Genomic DNA, 15,945 nt, shown 5'->3' with positions numbered 1-15,945 from the left:
AGGTCAGGTACTATACGGACAATTTTCCCTTTAATTTTAGTTTTGGTTGCATAAACTTAGGACTCTGTTGATTTTTTTAGTCTGTTTCTGAGTTTTAGGTTTGTGTTTGTGAGCTTATTCCCAAAAGAGTGTATATGTGGTGTACTGGGTAGCTTGTTCTACGTTAGAATAAGTTAATTTGGTATACTCTATAAACAACTCTTTCTGATGGCCCTGACATGTCGTTTCTTATACTGCTTGCTGAACTTCATTAATGGATGACCTCCTTTGATTAAATAAAAATGAGTTCTCTTGAATCATTAAAAAAATAAAAACACACCTAAATTGCAAAATTAAATAGTATTGATGTAAGCTAGTGATAAACTATGTAATGCACTCATGACCCCAAAAAAAAAAACTATGTAATGCACAATAAATAATAGTAGAGTTTATTATAATTGACAGAAATCATCAGGCCACCTGGCTCAAGGTGGAGCATGCAATCCCACGTGCCACAAAAGCCTTGGTCACCTATCTTATATAAGACGGTCATTCTCAGTTCTTAAGCGATCACTATTCTGTCTCCCAATTGATTACAGTAGAATTTGACTATTAGATTCACGAGGAAGGATTCAGTGCACCGACGTGCACTTCTATAGATTCACTTAAGAAATCAAAAGCAACAAAACGACTATCAAGTGAGAGATAAGAAGGAATATATATAGTCCATGAGGTGAATTATTTTGACGGAAGAGATTTATTTATGTTTTTTCAAATTTTTTTTTATTAGTATAACAGAGTGAAATTTTTTCTAGATTGGGCTCGTAATTGCCGCCTTCTGTCATATCCTGCGGTTCCGGACTCCCACATTGAGTACAGGGTGGGTAGGCCAATGGGTTAGTTGAAAACCGCATACCGCCTTTGGATCTACACAGCCTTAAACAGCCTACTAACCAATAGGTCACAACTCACCGACATATTTTAAAGTAAATCTTAGTTGAACAAATTCTTTTTCTCTATAAGTTTTTTTAATTTTTTTTTTAAAGGGGCTAGTGCGGCTGCCCTAAAGCCTTGATTAATGAAATTACAGAATACAAGTTTTTCTCTATAAGTTATTCTCTTCTAGATTTTTTGGATTAGACGATTAGTGATAAATTTTTTTTATCACTATTAAGTTATTCTTTTTCTCTATAAGTTGAACAAATTCTTTTTCTCTATTAAGTTTGTACACATTTTATTATTATTGTCTTCTCTCCGAATTTAATTTTTTACACAAGGCGCCATGATGTCTTTTTATGGGATCACCAGCGTTGGCTTCTTTTTTGTAGTAAATTTTCGAGAGATATAGGTTATGGTTTAGGTCACCAGGTGGGATATCCTTCATCTTCTTATAGATCAATGATATTCATTCCGTTAAATGCATAATAATCCAAGAGTCTAAGGTAGTTATGCTGTTCTTTTCATCATCTAGAAATTAGAGGTCAGTCAATTGGGACATTCTATTTTCTCGTAGAGGTGAAGAAGATATTAAGAGCATGTTTACTTACTTGGAATGGGAGGGAATGATTACAGGGTAAAAACATTCATGCGTTTACTAACACATAAAGGAATCAGAATGATTCCGGGTAAAAGACTAACACATGAAAAAATCGGAATTGATGCAGGTCCCATCTCCTTATCAGGAATCGATTCCTGAATACTCAGGAATTTGATTACGAAGGGGGGAGATGAGTTTAGGAATCAATCTTCCGGAATCAATACCGATTCCTTTATTCTCCTATTCCACTTGTCTCTGATTCATGATTATTTTCTATTCCAATCAAGTAAACATGCCATAAGATATTCATTAGTTCAGAGAGATGAGGCCAATATTTGGACATAATGAGATTCTGGCACCACCGGAAACAGTCAAGCAAATTTCAAAGGAGTTAAATTTTTTTTTTTCCATCATATAGATTTTTTATATTGTACTAAATAATTTATCACTTCCAAGATTTGCTTTTAATTTTTGTTTTTAAATAAAATATATCCTTCAAAGATGATACAATAATTAAGGAGCTAGATAGCCAATGAATATATATGGATGAATAATTAATGGTGTAAAAAGCAAGTTTCAAAATACCTGTATTTCTTACTTTCCTTTTTTCCTTTTGGTAAAAGAAATTTACTTCCTCATTAGTAACTTAAATCATTATATACCTCTAATCCCTTTCCTAACTCCAAAATTAAATTAAAGAAAAATATGACGTGCTGCTTTCGTGCCCCCTCCTCACCAACCCCCCTCTCCCACCTTTTCTCATTGACAAGTAAAAACCCCGCGTTTCGAAGACCACCTAATACACACACACACGCACATTTTCCACGTGTCACCCCAATCCTCCGTCCCTTCCCATGCCGATCCAACGGCCCCGTTTGGCTTTCAACTAACCCATCGGCCTACCCACCCCGCACTCGCCTGCCTATAAAAGCATCCCCATTATTGTTGAACCAACTCAGGAAAGATTTTTACTCTCTCCTTGATCACTAGACAAATCTGAAAATCTCTCCGCCCCTCACCTCCTCCTACCCCCACACAAAAAAAAAAAAAAAAAAAACTCCTCCGCTCGCATTTTCTTCGGCGTTCGACAATCCATTGTTGTTGTAGTAAGTTGCATAAAAACACACAAACGTACGTCATGGCACCCAACACCGGCAACGGGAACGTGGCATCAGTGGAGTCATCATTTTGCCAAGGAGGATACGACCCGCTGAACTGGAACATGGCCGCGGAGTCGCTGACAGGGAGCCACCTGGACGAGCTGAAGAGAATGGTCAGCGATTACCGGAAGCCGGTGGTGAAGCTGGGAGGGGAGCACCTGACGATAGGGCAGGTGGCGGCGATTGCGAACCACGACGCGGGCGTGCGGGTGGAGCTGTCGGAGGAGAAGAGGGCTGGGGTGAAGGCCAGCAGTGACTGGGTGATGGATTCAATGGGGAAGGGTACAGACAGCTACGGTGTGACCACCGGGTTCGGTGCAACATCTCACCGGAGAACCAAAAACGGTGGAGCTCTCCAGAGAGAACTGATCAGGTAAGTTTTTATTTTACTGTCTTCTGTAATAAGTAATTAATTTTGCTTACGTTTTTTTTTTTGATCAGGTAATTTTGCTTACGTTAGTTAATTAAAATTTGAACAGTCGACTTTGGACGGCCATTTATTGGGTTTTGACGTTCAAACATAATTGTCTCACATCATGATATTCCGTTAAACGATAATTGTCTCACATCATGTAGTTATTGATGGATGTTATAAGTTGGTATCATATTAATGATGAATTTCGAGGAAAATATAAGTTTCTATATTCTCATCTTTCCAAAGTTTATCGTATAATTAGTATATTTATTTTTATTTTATGAGTCAAACAGTCCGATAAGTATAATTTAGAGAAAAAAAAATGTAGAAGAATTACTTAACAAGTAATTGACTAGCAATATTTTGAGAAAGATTTTCACTACAAAAATAAATATTAAGTAATTACGTAATAAAGGTTTTTACTACAAAAATGAATATTAGTGATTACGTTACGTAATAAATAAATATTTAGTAAAAATCTCTCTCAAAATATTGCTAGTCAATGATTTTTGACGGCTGAAATTGATTATTTTGTTTTTTCCCTTGTTTTGAGTGGTCAAAAATACTTTCGGATGAAACACGTCCATACAAATATGTATCATATACGTACAAGCAAGGGAGCAACACACCAAAAATACGTGAACAGAAATTTTTTCTCATTTTTCACAAAGCACCAGGACGTACTTAACAGGCTATGCACGTGGTTTGTAGGAAAAATAATTTCATGATGGCTGCTTTCATAATCACCAATTTTAGTGTACATCACAATCTGGTCCAATATGGATCATACCCAATGGTGTGGTTCCATACTTTCACCTACTGTTTTGGGTTTTGGAGATTACTGACGTGATTAGTTATTATGAAAAACAACACATAATCACTTTAGGCAAGAATTATTAATTTTGGTCGTTTTTGTTACTTTGCCACTCAGACCAACTTATTTGTTATTTACTTTCTGATTGGACAGATTCTTAAATGCTGGAATTTTTGGAAGCAGCTCAGACTCAAATCACAAATTGCCTCACACCGCAACTAGGGCGGCGATGCTAGTGAGGATCAACACCCTCCTCCAGGGTTATTCCGGGATTAGGTTTGAAATCCTGGAAGCCATTACCAAACTCATCAACAGCAACATCACCCCATGCCTGCCTCTTCGGGGCACCATCACCGCGTCGGGAGACTTGGTTCCCCTCTCGTACATTGCTGGGCTTTTGATAGGCAGGCCCAATTCAAAGTCCATCGGGCCTAACGGAGAGACCCTAACCCCAGCTGAGGCCTTTAAGTTGGCTGGAATTGAGGGTGATTTCTTTGAGTTGCAACCCAAGGAAGGCCTTGCTATGGTGAACGGCACTGCTGTTGGGTCTGGTATGGCTTCTGTGGTGCTGTTTGAGGCTAACACTCTAGCTGTTCTCGCCGAAATCATGTCTGCAATTTTCGCTGAAGTTATGCAAGGAAAGCCGGAGTTTACAGACCACTTGACTCACAAACTGAAGCATCACCCTGGGCAGATTGAAGCTGCAGCCATAATGGAGCACATTCTTGATGGAAGCTCATATGTGAAAGAAGCGAAAAAGGTTCACGAAATGGACCCTCTTCAAAAGCCCAAGCAAGACAGATATGCTCTAAGAACCTCCCCACAATGGCTAGGCCCCCTGATTGAGGTGATCAGAGCATCAACCAAAATGATTGAGAGGGAGATCAACTCTGTCAACGACAATCCATTGATCGATGTCTCGAGGAACAAGGCTTTACATGGTGGAAACTTCCAAGGAACCCCAATTGGTACTGCCATGGACAACACCAGGCTTGCCATTGCCTCAATTGGGAAACTCATATTTGCACAATTCTCTGAGCTTGTCAATGACTACTACAACAATGGCTTGCCTTCCAACCTCTCAGGTGGCAGCAACCCAAGTTTGGACTACGGGTTCAAAGGTGCAGAAATCGCAATGGCATCTTACTGCTCCGAGCTTCAGTTTCTTGCCAACCCTGTGACCAACCATGTCCAAAGTGCTGAGCAACACAATCAAGATGTCAACTCATTGGGACTGATCTCCTCTAGGAAAACATCCGAGGCTGTCGACATTTTGAAGCTGATGTCATCCACTTTCCTAGTTGCATTGTGCCAAGCTATTGATCTCAGGTATGTGGAGGAGAACTTGAAGAACGTTGTCAAGAACACTGTAAGTAATGTAGCAAAGAGGACCCTGACCGTTGCCCCCAACGGTGATCTTCACCCCTCTCGATTCTCCGAGAAACACCTGCTCTCAGTCGTGGACCGCGAGTACCTTTTCTCCTACATTGACGACCCCTGCCTTGCCACTTACCCATTGATGCAGAAACTGAGGGCAGAGCTAGTTGAACATGCTTTGAATAATGGTGACAAAGAGAAGAGCACAAACACCTCCATCTTCCACAAGATTGCTGCTTTCGAAGAGGAACTGAAGAATGTCCTGCCAAGAGAAGTCGACAATGCGAGGATCGAAATTGAGAATGGGAAAGCAGAGATCGCAAACAGGATCAAGGACTGCAGGTCTTACCCATTGTACAGGTTTGTGAGGGAGGAATTGGGGACTAGTTTGTTGACAGGTGAGAAAACCAAGTCGCCTGGAGAGGAATGTGACAAGGTGTTCAATGCAATCTGCGCCGGAAAGCTCATTGATCCTCTGCTGGAGTGTTTGAAGGAGTGGAATGGTGCCCCACTGCCCATAGCTTGAGAGTACAATCTGCTGGAGTGTTGGTGGAAATTTGTTTTATTAGTTTTCATGTTCTATTGGTGTCTATACAAGGCTAAAGCCTTGAAACTGAATTAAAGAGTCTGTTTTTTTATTTTATTTTTTATTTTTACTTTTTTCTTACTTTGTTGCTTATAATGGTGCCCTTGTAAAAGTTGATCTTCCACAGATCACACTAAAGTGTATTATAGGCAAAAAGGCACAAAATGTGTCTTTTCCCAGTACAAAAATAGAAGTTTCTTTATTACTAAACTCTCTCTGTCTCTATAGTAGTGATAACTTAAGAACCCTCAATCACTGCATAATGCACATTAATTCAGTAACTGCATAGCTGTTCTTAATGATAAAACCTAGTCTCAGAAGTTCACCACACACATTCTTAACGAAAATCGATATCTCGATTCTGTCCAAAGAAGAGTATGAAACATATAAGGTAAACAAGGGGAAAACAGAATGATAGAAACTGAGAGATTCAGCTCCCCATTGGCCCATTTTGCCTTTTCAAGTGAGAATTAATATTAAAGTGTGCGCCTATCTTTTATATACCAAGTCCAATGGATGTCGAGAAGAGAGAGAAAGAAAAAAAGAAGAAGAAGAAGTTGGATTTCATGATTCATTGGATGGAAACGTCAAAAGCATTACTATCAATCTGAGTTCTTTCAACACTTTGGTAGGTGATCATTGTCATCAGGTTTGTAGGTGAGGGGTTTAGGTGCACCAATCCTGGATGGAAGAGGTGTTGGTTGTGGCGGATTTGGCTTAGCCTGTGAAGGGTTGTTTTTTGCCCAAGCTACTGAACAACCGGACCTTGTTAAGGGTTCCAAACAAGCTGTTGATATATAACGGTTCTACTCAGATTGAATGTAGAGCAATGGAGGTGGTACCATAGTCTAACCTCCTCGTAGGCTTCAGTTTCTTCAATGGTTCAATCTTTTCTCCGAACACAGCTGTAAAAGGTTGCTTGATGAATAAACTTTCGACTTCTGATTAAAAAAGAAACTATTGGTGGTGGTAGGTGAAGGTGAATTGGCTAAGGTCTCAATCAAGACGAACCCACAAGCAATACAATAGCTGCCAGAGTTAGGTGGATAATGATGGATTTCTTATAGTAAGAGGTGGAAATAGTCTAAAGCAGCAAAAAATTAAGAAGATCCAAAAATTCTTCACGAGTAATACAGTATAGGATTAGTTCATTTGAATAACATTGAACAAAATGATTCAAACCATAAATAATAAGAAACAAGAAAATTGAAAAGATTTTAAAGTTCTTCATGAACAACAAGAAGTATTGGTATAGGATTAGTTCATTTAAATAACATCGAACAAGACGATTCAAACCTAGAATAATAAGAAACAAGAAAATTGGAGATCAGAATAGAGAGATGATGATGATAACCTAGTGGGGCGTGTGATTTGTGGACGGCAGATGACATAGATGAGGCTTGAGAGTAGTGAGCATCGTGGGGTGGTAGGTATGAGAGGATTATTGAAGGACATAACAAGACTTTTTAGGGTTTGGGTTACTCGATCTTGTGTGTTTAAGGCATTTTATTAAACACTTAAAAATCGAAGGGAACCAAGGAAGGGTTATAGATAAGAGTTTTCAATGAGGGCAAGTCCTCCACTGTTAATCTTTACCGTTAGTTTTCATGGGTTCGTCTACGGTACATTAAGTAGTCCAATTTGATTCAAAATAGCTTCATGCATTAGTCAACTAGTTTGTAACTACTTATTTTTGTATATATTGAATTATTTCTGTATCCACCCAACTCTATTTGATGTATTGGTATATTGATGTACACCATAGAACTTGTCAAGTTCTCACATCTCTTGTCACTTGAGCTATAATCCGGAACAATACGAAGTTGTACAACATGTCAATGTACTAATATATTAAGTAGCTTAGTTCGATATAAAAGTAAAATAATTTGATACAAAAGCAGAGTAATATCAAATTAGTCACCAATAATACAGCCAATCTACATTTGAATCAATTAGTTTATGTGATGTGTTAATAACTTAATAGTTAATACATTGATATACCATATACGAATCATTGAAACTATATCATTTTCATTCATCAAAATTTCCACAAGAAAATTTAAAAACAATTCTTTTTTATTATAATGTCAATAAGGAAAACTGAACAAATCATAAAAAGAAAAAGATATATAAGAGAAAACCTAAATTTACATTTCAAATTGGCTAGTAAACATCATCCACGTATGCGAAACAGTATATCTATTAGGTAAACAAACACACTAATCATTTTTATTTCATAGCAACTCAATCAACATCAATTCATTGACCCAAAAATCAATACAAACGATTAGCATAACCATATATGAGGATGCAAATTTCATAACTGATGCTTATTTATGCAAATTTACGCTATTCTAACACCATTTTTGTTTCACTCTCTTTTTAGAAATCCTCACATCTCAATAAAAACAAAACAAAACCTTTACCAATCTTCTCAGAACATATTTCGAATTGTGTGCTGTGTGAGTGGGTTGGTGAAAAAATTAAAAAGATAGAGAAAAATGAAAATTGAGTTGGAGGTTGGTGACGTCCAGTGACACTTCACCAGTTTCACCTCCAAATCTCCACGTAATATGTAAACCTTTCCAACACTATAAATACCTCGTAAAACCAACTCCCACTTCGTGCTCAGCTCTCTTCTCTCTTAACGCAACTCTCGCTAATTCAATCCATGGCGTACGAGCGAATTCTCTTGGGGATGGGCAACCCCCTTCTTGACATTTCTGCTGTTGTGGATGAAGATTTCTTGAAAAAGTAAGACCCTTTATATCACTTTGATTACATTTCCCGTCCACTGTTACTGTTTTGTTGCCCAGAAAAAAAAAAAGAAAAAAAAAAAATGAAGGAAAGATGATGATTTGGGATCTGTTGTTGTAAAGTTTCAATCTTTATTGTGATTAGCTTGATGGGTATCGTCTGTTTTGTGACTGTGTTGTATGGGACAAGCTCATGTAGATTGATCTAAACAGATCTGCATGGTTTAGTGTTTTTTTGCTTTGTTTGCTGGGCTTGAATCAGGACTGTGATGCAATTGCTACATTGTTTTAGGTACCCAGATGAGTATTGATTGAGTTCTTGCTAGTATGGATGTGGTGTGATATATTGAAAGAGAATAATGTACCCCTTGTCACTGATGTTGGGGACTGTGTGCTTTGAAATAGTATTTAAATGGTTTTCCTATCTGGGGTTGCTCTGTTTTGACGTTCAGATGTTTCTAAATGCTGATAGTAGTTTATTTAGTTTTATTTCGATCTGTGTGACACTGCATAACATGCATTGTTTGGTAGGGAGGTCTAATTGAAATGATTGGTTTGTTGGCAGATATGATATCAAGCCGAACAATGCTATTCTTGCTGAGGACAAGCACCTGGCCATGTAATTTTACTTCATCCTTTGTTTTTCTTACTTTCTCTTTACTTAGTGACGAAAGGTGTAACTTTTAAGATGTTAAATTTTAAAAGGGATTCGAGTTTTGTGAGTGGTTAATTTGGTTATGAGATCATGTTCACTTTATGGCATTTGCAACTTCCTAAAGTATTGCACTTTTCGGGTACAATCTCATGGTTATGGGGATGGTTTTTAAAGGTATGACGAATTGGCTGCCAAGGGCAACGTAGAATACATTGCTGGAGGTAATGTGACAGTTTCTTCTCTTTGGGTTATGTTATATGTTGTTATCTTGTTTGCAAAATTTGCTCTATGATGAAGCCTGTTTTCCTTTGTAAAACGGTTAGACTGATGGACTATATGTTCATTGTTCTATCTTTTAGGTGCTACTCAAAATTCAATCAAAGTTGCCCAGGTTTGTTAATAGTTTATTACAGAATTTTGTATTTTTAATGTAATGATCTGCTTAATTATATACAATCTTGCTACAATCTCTAAATTTGTGTGTTTTGTTATAGTGGATGCTCCAAGTTCCTGGTGCTACTAGTTACATAGGATGCATTGGGAAGGACAAGTTCGGCGAGGAGATGAAGAAAGATTGTACAAAGGCTGGTGTTAATGTGAGTTTCTCTAAATATTGGCTTCTTACTTATCTTTCAACTATTTGTATTTTCTTAGTGTATAATATTATCTATATATTTGTAACCAGGTACAATATTATGAAGATGAAAAGGCTCCAACAGGCACATGTGCAGTTTGTGTAGTTGGTGGTGAGAGGTAAGTTTCACATCCTGTATGTTTTAAAATGATCAAAGTAGGGCTATGTTTGTTATATCTCCCTGGAATTCTGAATTTACAATTCTTATATGCCAATTTGTAGCTCTACAAGAAAACTTCCTGGCCATCTCATGCTGCTATAACTGGCCTTTGTTTCCTGCATAAAGTTTTTGCTCATGGCTTGTTGAACAAAAGAATACCTGCATATAGTTGTCATTCTTTTTCTTGTGAAATAGTCCTACTGTCTGTCATACTTTGCTGGGCTAAATGTCTCGGAACAACCAATGTACAGGTCTCTTGTTGCTAACTTATCAGCTGCAAACTGTTACAAATCTGAGCATTTGAAGCGACCAGAAAATTGGGCCTTGGGTATTACTTCCCTTGCTCTCTTTTTTAATGAAGTTTGTTCTCTTACTTTTGTTCTTATATTCTTTTAGACTCACCTTTATTTGAAATTATGCTTGAACAGTGGAAAAGGCAAAATACTTCTACATTGCTGGGTTTTTCCTTACTGTGTCTCCAGAGTCAATTCAACTTGTTGCTGAACATGCAGCTGCAAACAATAAGGTACCAGTAGTGTAGATTATTTTTGGACCGAGAATCAATAACAGAATTGCATCTTTTTCTCTTCTATTATAGAATCAGTAGCTTCAGCAGCCTTCTCTTGCATCTGCAGGTCTTCATGATGAATCTTTCTGCTCCTTTCATATGCGAGTTCTTCAAGGATGTGCAGGAGAAAGCCCTACCGTAAGTTCTTCCAAGTCATAAAAAAACTCATAATGTTCTTAGTGGAGAGTTCTGAATTGCCTTTTTGTGTAGGTACATGGACTATGTTTTTGGAAATGAGACAGAAGCAAGAACCTTTGCCAGGGTTCATGGCTGGGAGGTAAACTACTCGATCTTTGGTATTCCATCTCTAATAGCAGAACTTATAACTACCAGTTACTTATGATGACTTTCGCAATCAGACTGAAAATGTTGAGGAGATCGCTATTAAGATTTCCCAGTTGCCCAAAGCATCAGGGACACACAGGAGGATTACTGTTATCACACAAGGAGCAGATCCTGTTGTGGTTGCTGAGGACGGGAAAGTGAAGTTATATCCTGTTATCTTGTTACCAAAGGAGAAGCTGGTTGATACCAATGGAGCTGGTATGTGATCTTTTATCTTTACCTGGATGTTGTTTATAATTTAATTTGTTAAGGAGAGCCAGAGCTTTTAAAATCTAATGAGTAGAGAGGCTGTTGTACAATAAAATGTTACCCAATTGAGGTGAGTATCTGGTTATCAATTAAAGAAAAAGAGAATTATAATAGGATTATTATTTTTTATTTTCTGGGAATCAAAGTCTTAAATGATATAAGCTATTGGATATATTGCTAGCTGTTAGTAATGGAGTGATGGTATTGTTAATAAGTTATTGATGTTGCATTCTTGGTGAAATAAGTTGATTGAGAAATCTGGATCACAAATCATGAACAGATTCGGTTCCAATTAACAAAAACGATGATTCTTCTTGTGCCAGGGGATGCCTTTGTTGGAGGATTTTTGTCTCAGCTGGTTCAGGAGAAGCCCATTGAAGACTGTGTTAGAGCTGGTTGTTATGCATCCAATGTTGTCATCCAAAGGTCAGGCTGCACGTACCCTGAAAAGCCTGATTTCCATTAGGTTCATTTCTCAAGCTCCTTCTAGTTCTTTCTGTGGTAGAGTTGGTTTTCTTGCGCGATTTCTGCCAATGTAATCGTGGCTGCCTGCGGCCTTAGTCTCCTAAACCCATTTATCTAGTTGAGGGGTTTATTGTTGTTGACGTTACTTTGGTTGTGGTCCTTGTCACAAGAAGGCATTGAATTATTTATCTTTATATTTAATATAAAGAATGCTGAAAAAGATAATTTCACTAGTCTGTTTCCATATTTTTCTGGTTTAATTTCAGTTCCTTGCATTATCTTAAAGCGTGGTTGATCATTGATGCCCCTAAGAATTCTTCTTCCAGGAGTACGATTAATTTACAAACTTGTACAGTTTTCGACATGAAAAGTAGACCCTGCTAATATGGTTATCAATTAATCATTCAAATTATAGGTTGTACATTATACAAGCCATTCAATTGAAGCAGGATTAATTTAGTGGACTAAGCTAATCTTGAAAAAGAAATTAAGAAAGCAAATAGGCGTCTTTGGTAACCATGGCTGAAAATTTTTCACCAGTAGAATGGTTGCTCAGTTACATGCGCAATTCCAGTTACAATTGGCCTAGGAAAGCACCAGACTCATAGGTCATAATTCCAGATAGATGCTTTGACTTGAGGAAGCTCTACACTTGCAATAGCTGGAAATGACTCGATGCCAAACTCTATATAACTAGGTGGGAATATGCCATAATACAGTACTTCACCATTAAGGAACGTAGACTGGAGTTCCTAGTTGAGCATCCTAAGCATGAAGTGTGGCTGGTGCCTAACCAACAATGCAAAGTTTAACATGTGAAAGAAATAAATTGAGATTCTGTGAAGACTTATAGAACTGAATAGCAACGTTAGAAGTGGCATGGTGGGAAGGGGGAGCACATAGCATATAGATAAAGCAGTAGATTAGGCGTTTTGCAGTTTGAGGAATAGCGCGTTTCACCCACAAAGTTACTTCTTCATAAGCCTATCAGATCTTGATTCTTATCGTAGTCTAGCCCTCTAGTCTATGACCAAAAGCAGGCATCAAATTTATGACCTTTGGATGGACTAGCTAAGCCTTACTTGCTTAGGGATTGATTGTGCTTTACACAGTGGTTGGTTATTCTGATTTGGGTTTAGTGTGATGACTTTCCTTTAGAGAAGCTATTCTAGTTGAGAAAGTAATAGTTCTTTCCTTGATGAGGCATCAAATTGACCAATGCCTTCTTCTGTTCACATTAACTCTATAATCAGTTCTTGCATTAATGAAAATGCCAGTTACATTGCCTCTGAACAGGTTAAATATCTGAGCTTGATTGTCTTCATACTTGTTATACCTGCTAAGTACTAAGCTAGAGTTTCTCGCACTAAAAACAACAACTTATGTAGACTCTAGAGAGACGTCAGATCATCACATGAACTAGCTTAATTTATGAGCAATATAATTCATAGCTGTGTTACACAATGTACAAGCACAATATAGATTTATATGGATGCAGATCTTCTCTCATATCTTATCTCTCTGAAAGCGTCTCATAGAGAACGAACACCTTTGATCTAGGAGTTCAGAGCTAATGCACTGAAGAACGCTGAGGAACAAGTACTCGCTGCAAGGAATGCGGAGTTTTGATGAGTTGGTGGCAAACTGAAACACTTCCTCAGCCTGATCCAGCAATGCCTGGAACAAAGGATGGCTGAGTAAGGTAATCTTGATCACAAATCTCCTGCATTCTTCACCAACATAGACCACTAGGTGACCTTTTGGGACATCTTTGGGGATATTATAATTGTCCTCTTCAGAATGCAAACAGAACCACTTAATATCTCTATTGAAAACATGATCCCAAGATACAGACTCTAGTGCTCTAGCACCAGCTTTTCTGCACCTACCAAAGCATTCTTTGAAAAACTTGCTCTTCATGATCAACATCATCAACATTGAGCTAGAGGGTGTTTGTTGAAAACTTGAGGTATATATATAGGGGTGTACGTCGGTGGTATATGAGAGAGACTGCAACTCTTTTTCTAAAATGTAGCTAGAGTGGCACTGTGTGGGAGCTAGAGGCTGAATAGATAAATGAGATGATAATCAAAGAAAAGATTTGGGATGTTTTGTCATGTAATTACTAATTAGGAGTAAGTTCATTCTTTTAGTAATCAAGAGAACCCACCATGCATGTGACTGTAATAAGAAAATCAAATAAAGAGGGAGCGTGGGTTTGAGCAGGTTGGAAAAACTTCATAAATTATTATCTAAAGTCCAATTTGTTGTAAAAAATTTATAGCTATATGTCTGTGCATATATATATATATATATATATATATATATAGATATATGGATTATTCTGCCCCAGTTGAAACAGAAAAGGATAGAGTAATGATGATTAGTGTTATAACAACTATACAACATGTCTTAATTTTTGGTCAGATAGACCTTATGTGAGAGGACAGCAATGAAATGAGAGGACTGGATGCAAGTATTATTGTAATTAGAAACCTAGAAATCCAAAAATGTAGGGATTTCAGAAGCTATAAGGGCAGTGTCAATCCTCTGCTTACAACAGTGTCAGTGTTCCATTTTTATGGAGCAATCTTTATCTTTATGAGTTGGAACTTGCAACTTGTAGAATAGTGAAAGCTTAAACAATCTCTGTCATCAAAACACAATAATCGTCTACTTGGTGTTTTTTTCTTAAAAATGAAGCTAGCACACAGTTTCAGTCAAAGACAAAAAGTTTCCCTGGTAAGTTGGTATCAAGTATAAGATCCTCAACATGACACATCATTCAAATTAAAGGCCAACAGATCTGAAAACTTGGATTCATGTCGATTGTTCCGTCTGATCCCTCTCCCTGCACCCACAGAAAAGAGAAAAAGAGAGAATTCCATGATGGAATGCTCGGAGAGGTTAAGAGGTCTCCCTCACATGATAAAATGAGGTTGCAATATATTATTGCATTATCCCTTTATCCTTGGTTTGCAGAGTTAGAGATTCTCAGGGGTTGCACAAACCAGAGATCGAAAGGAGAGCAAAAAGTTTTATTTTAGTTCCTGTTTTCGGCTAAATTTCCTAACAGTGTAAGGCAGGCGAATCATGCATTTTCCGAATGAACATAGAAAATGTATGTCAAGGAAGCTGATCTGCGAAACAAAATAGACCTTGCGACTATATACAGGGAAAGATATTAAGATTAGCCTGATTTATTCTTTCTCAAGTTCTCTATGACTATGAATTGTATAGTATCATTCAATTTGATTTTATCTTCCATCATGTGATTTGGCATTATAAAGAAAGTGCAAATAGACCATGTGCCCTTGTATAACATTCTAGTTTTTAAGTTCTTGTCAAGTTGAGAGGGAAGTTAATTGGAAAATTAGTTGCAGCTGGTGGAAGAGAAACTTAAAAGTTTTAGTGTGTTGAGTGGGATATTGGAGAAAACTACTAAAAGTTCTAGAATTTGGTACCTTCGTGTGCAATTTAATTGATATTTCGTTTTTTTTGTCTCAATACAAATCAAGTCCAATCCTCATAATGGACTTTGCATCCTTATATAAAATGGTGAAACCTAATTAAGGAGGTGAGGTGACTCAGATTGGAAGATCAGTTAATTAGGTTTGTTCATAACCACATGAAAGTGATGCAGTAACTTAGGACCAAGTTTTAGTAACGAGAATACCAAATTAAATTTCACTTGGTACGTAAGGGATCCTTTTCAATATATGAGAATGTGTTATACTGCTAGTTCGATGCTAAAGGACAAAAGACGAAATGGGAGGGTTGAGTAGGGTAATTGATAATAATATTTTAAAGTTTTAAATTAGATTATGTTTGCAAGCGTAAATTTAGATTATGATTTTTTTGAGAAAAAAAGTAACAAATTTGAGAGTTAAACTATAGCAAAATTATTTCTAAAACAACTATTGTACCTTTGTAAGAGGAATGTGATTCAAAGCCTCAACTTTCGTGCAAGAATATTTTGTAAGAGAGAGAGGTATAATTATTATGAATTATTAAGCACAGATTGGCATGACTCGTGCATGAAATATGAATTACTAGAATACTAGATAATCAAAGAATGTTATCTCATTATCAGGATATACTTTTAAATTGCAAATTGTATGTTTAGAAGATGAGAATACTAGTTTCATGCGCCTAACGAGATATCAGAGAAATTTAAATTAGTTAATTATGATATGTCTTTTTGTAGCCATACTGCCATGGGTACATGAACATGGTGTAATTATT

The 15,945-nt window shown here is 37.2% G+C and overlaps 3 protein-coding genes across 3 annotated transcripts; 2 read left to right on the top strand and 1 right to left on the bottom strand.

Moving 5' to 3' along the window:
* Positions 1-2,481: 2,481 nt before the first annotated feature.
* LOC112182368 (phenylalanine ammonia-lyase 1) lies at positions 2,482-6,078 on the top strand. Its single transcript, XM_024320852.2, has 2 exons — positions 2,482-3,049; positions 4,059-6,078. Exons 1-2 carry the CDS (start codon positions 2,655-2,657, stop codon positions 5,806-5,808), a joined length of 2,145 nt encoding a protein of 714 aa, XP_024176620.1. The 5' UTR covers positions 2,482-2,654; the 3' UTR covers positions 5,809-6,078.
* Positions 6,079-8,466: 2,388 nt separating this feature from the next.
* LOC112189517 (adenosine kinase 2) lies at positions 8,467-11,933 on the top strand. Its single transcript, XM_024328892.2, has 12 exons — positions 8,467-8,622; positions 9,190-9,243; positions 9,454-9,500; positions 9,639-9,670; positions 9,774-9,875; positions 9,965-10,032; positions 10,325-10,401; positions 10,502-10,599; positions 10,709-10,779; positions 10,852-10,918; positions 11,001-11,184; positions 11,559-11,933. Exons 1-12 carry the CDS (start codon positions 8,540-8,542, stop codon positions 11,699-11,701), a joined length of 1,026 nt encoding a protein of 341 aa, XP_024184660.1. The 5' UTR covers positions 8,467-8,539; the 3' UTR covers positions 11,702-11,933.
* A 1,036-nt stretch (positions 11,934-12,969) lies between these two features.
* Positions 12,970-13,630, bottom strand: LOC112189246 (auxin-responsive protein SAUR50). The gene has a single exon (XM_024328572.2). It carries the CDS (start codon positions 13,627-13,629, stop codon positions 13,207-13,209), a length of 423 nt encoding a protein of 140 aa, XP_024184340.2. The 5' UTR covers position 13,630; the 3' UTR covers positions 12,970-13,206.
* Positions 13,631-15,945: the final 2,315 nt, after the last annotated feature.

This window comes from Rosa chinensis, chromosome 1 (genome assembly GCF_002994745.2).
Source record: "Rosa chinensis cultivar Old Blush chromosome 1, RchiOBHm-V2, whole genome shotgun sequence".
Classification (NCBI taxonomy): domain Eukaryota; kingdom Viridiplantae; phylum Streptophyta; class Magnoliopsida; order Rosales; family Rosaceae; genus Rosa; species Rosa chinensis.
This window is presented reverse-complemented; position numbering and strand designations above follow the sequence as displayed.

What these genes read in the sequence shown, in the direction of transcription:
- LOC112189517 (XM_024328892.2), top strand. Translation starts at nt 8,540, where the DNA reads ATGGCGTACGAGCGAATTCTCTTGGGGATGGGCAACCCCCTTCTTGAC. An exon ending in ATTCAATCAAAGTTGCCCAG is followed by an intron (nt 9,671 to 9,773) that starts GTTTGTTAATAG and finishes GTTTTGTTATAG; the next exon opens with TGGATGCTCCAAGTTCCTGG. An exon ending in TGTGTAGTTGGTGGTGAGAG is followed by an intron (nt 10,033 to 10,324) that starts GTAAGTTTCACA and finishes ACCAATGTACAG; the next exon opens with GTCTCTTGTTGCTAACTTAT.
- LOC112182368 (XM_024320852.2), top strand. Translation starts at nt 2,655, where the DNA reads ATGGCACCCAACACCGGCAACGGGAACGTGGCATCAGTGGAGTCATCA. An exon ending in CTCCAGAGAGAACTGATCAG is followed by an intron (nt 3,050 to 4,058) that starts GTAAGTTTTTAT and finishes CTGATTGGACAG; the next exon opens with ATTCTTAAATGCTGGAATTT.
- LOC112189246 (XM_024328572.2), bottom strand. Translation starts at nt 13,629, where the DNA reads ATGTTGATCATGAAGAGCAAGTTTTTCAAAGAATGCTTTGGTAGGTGC.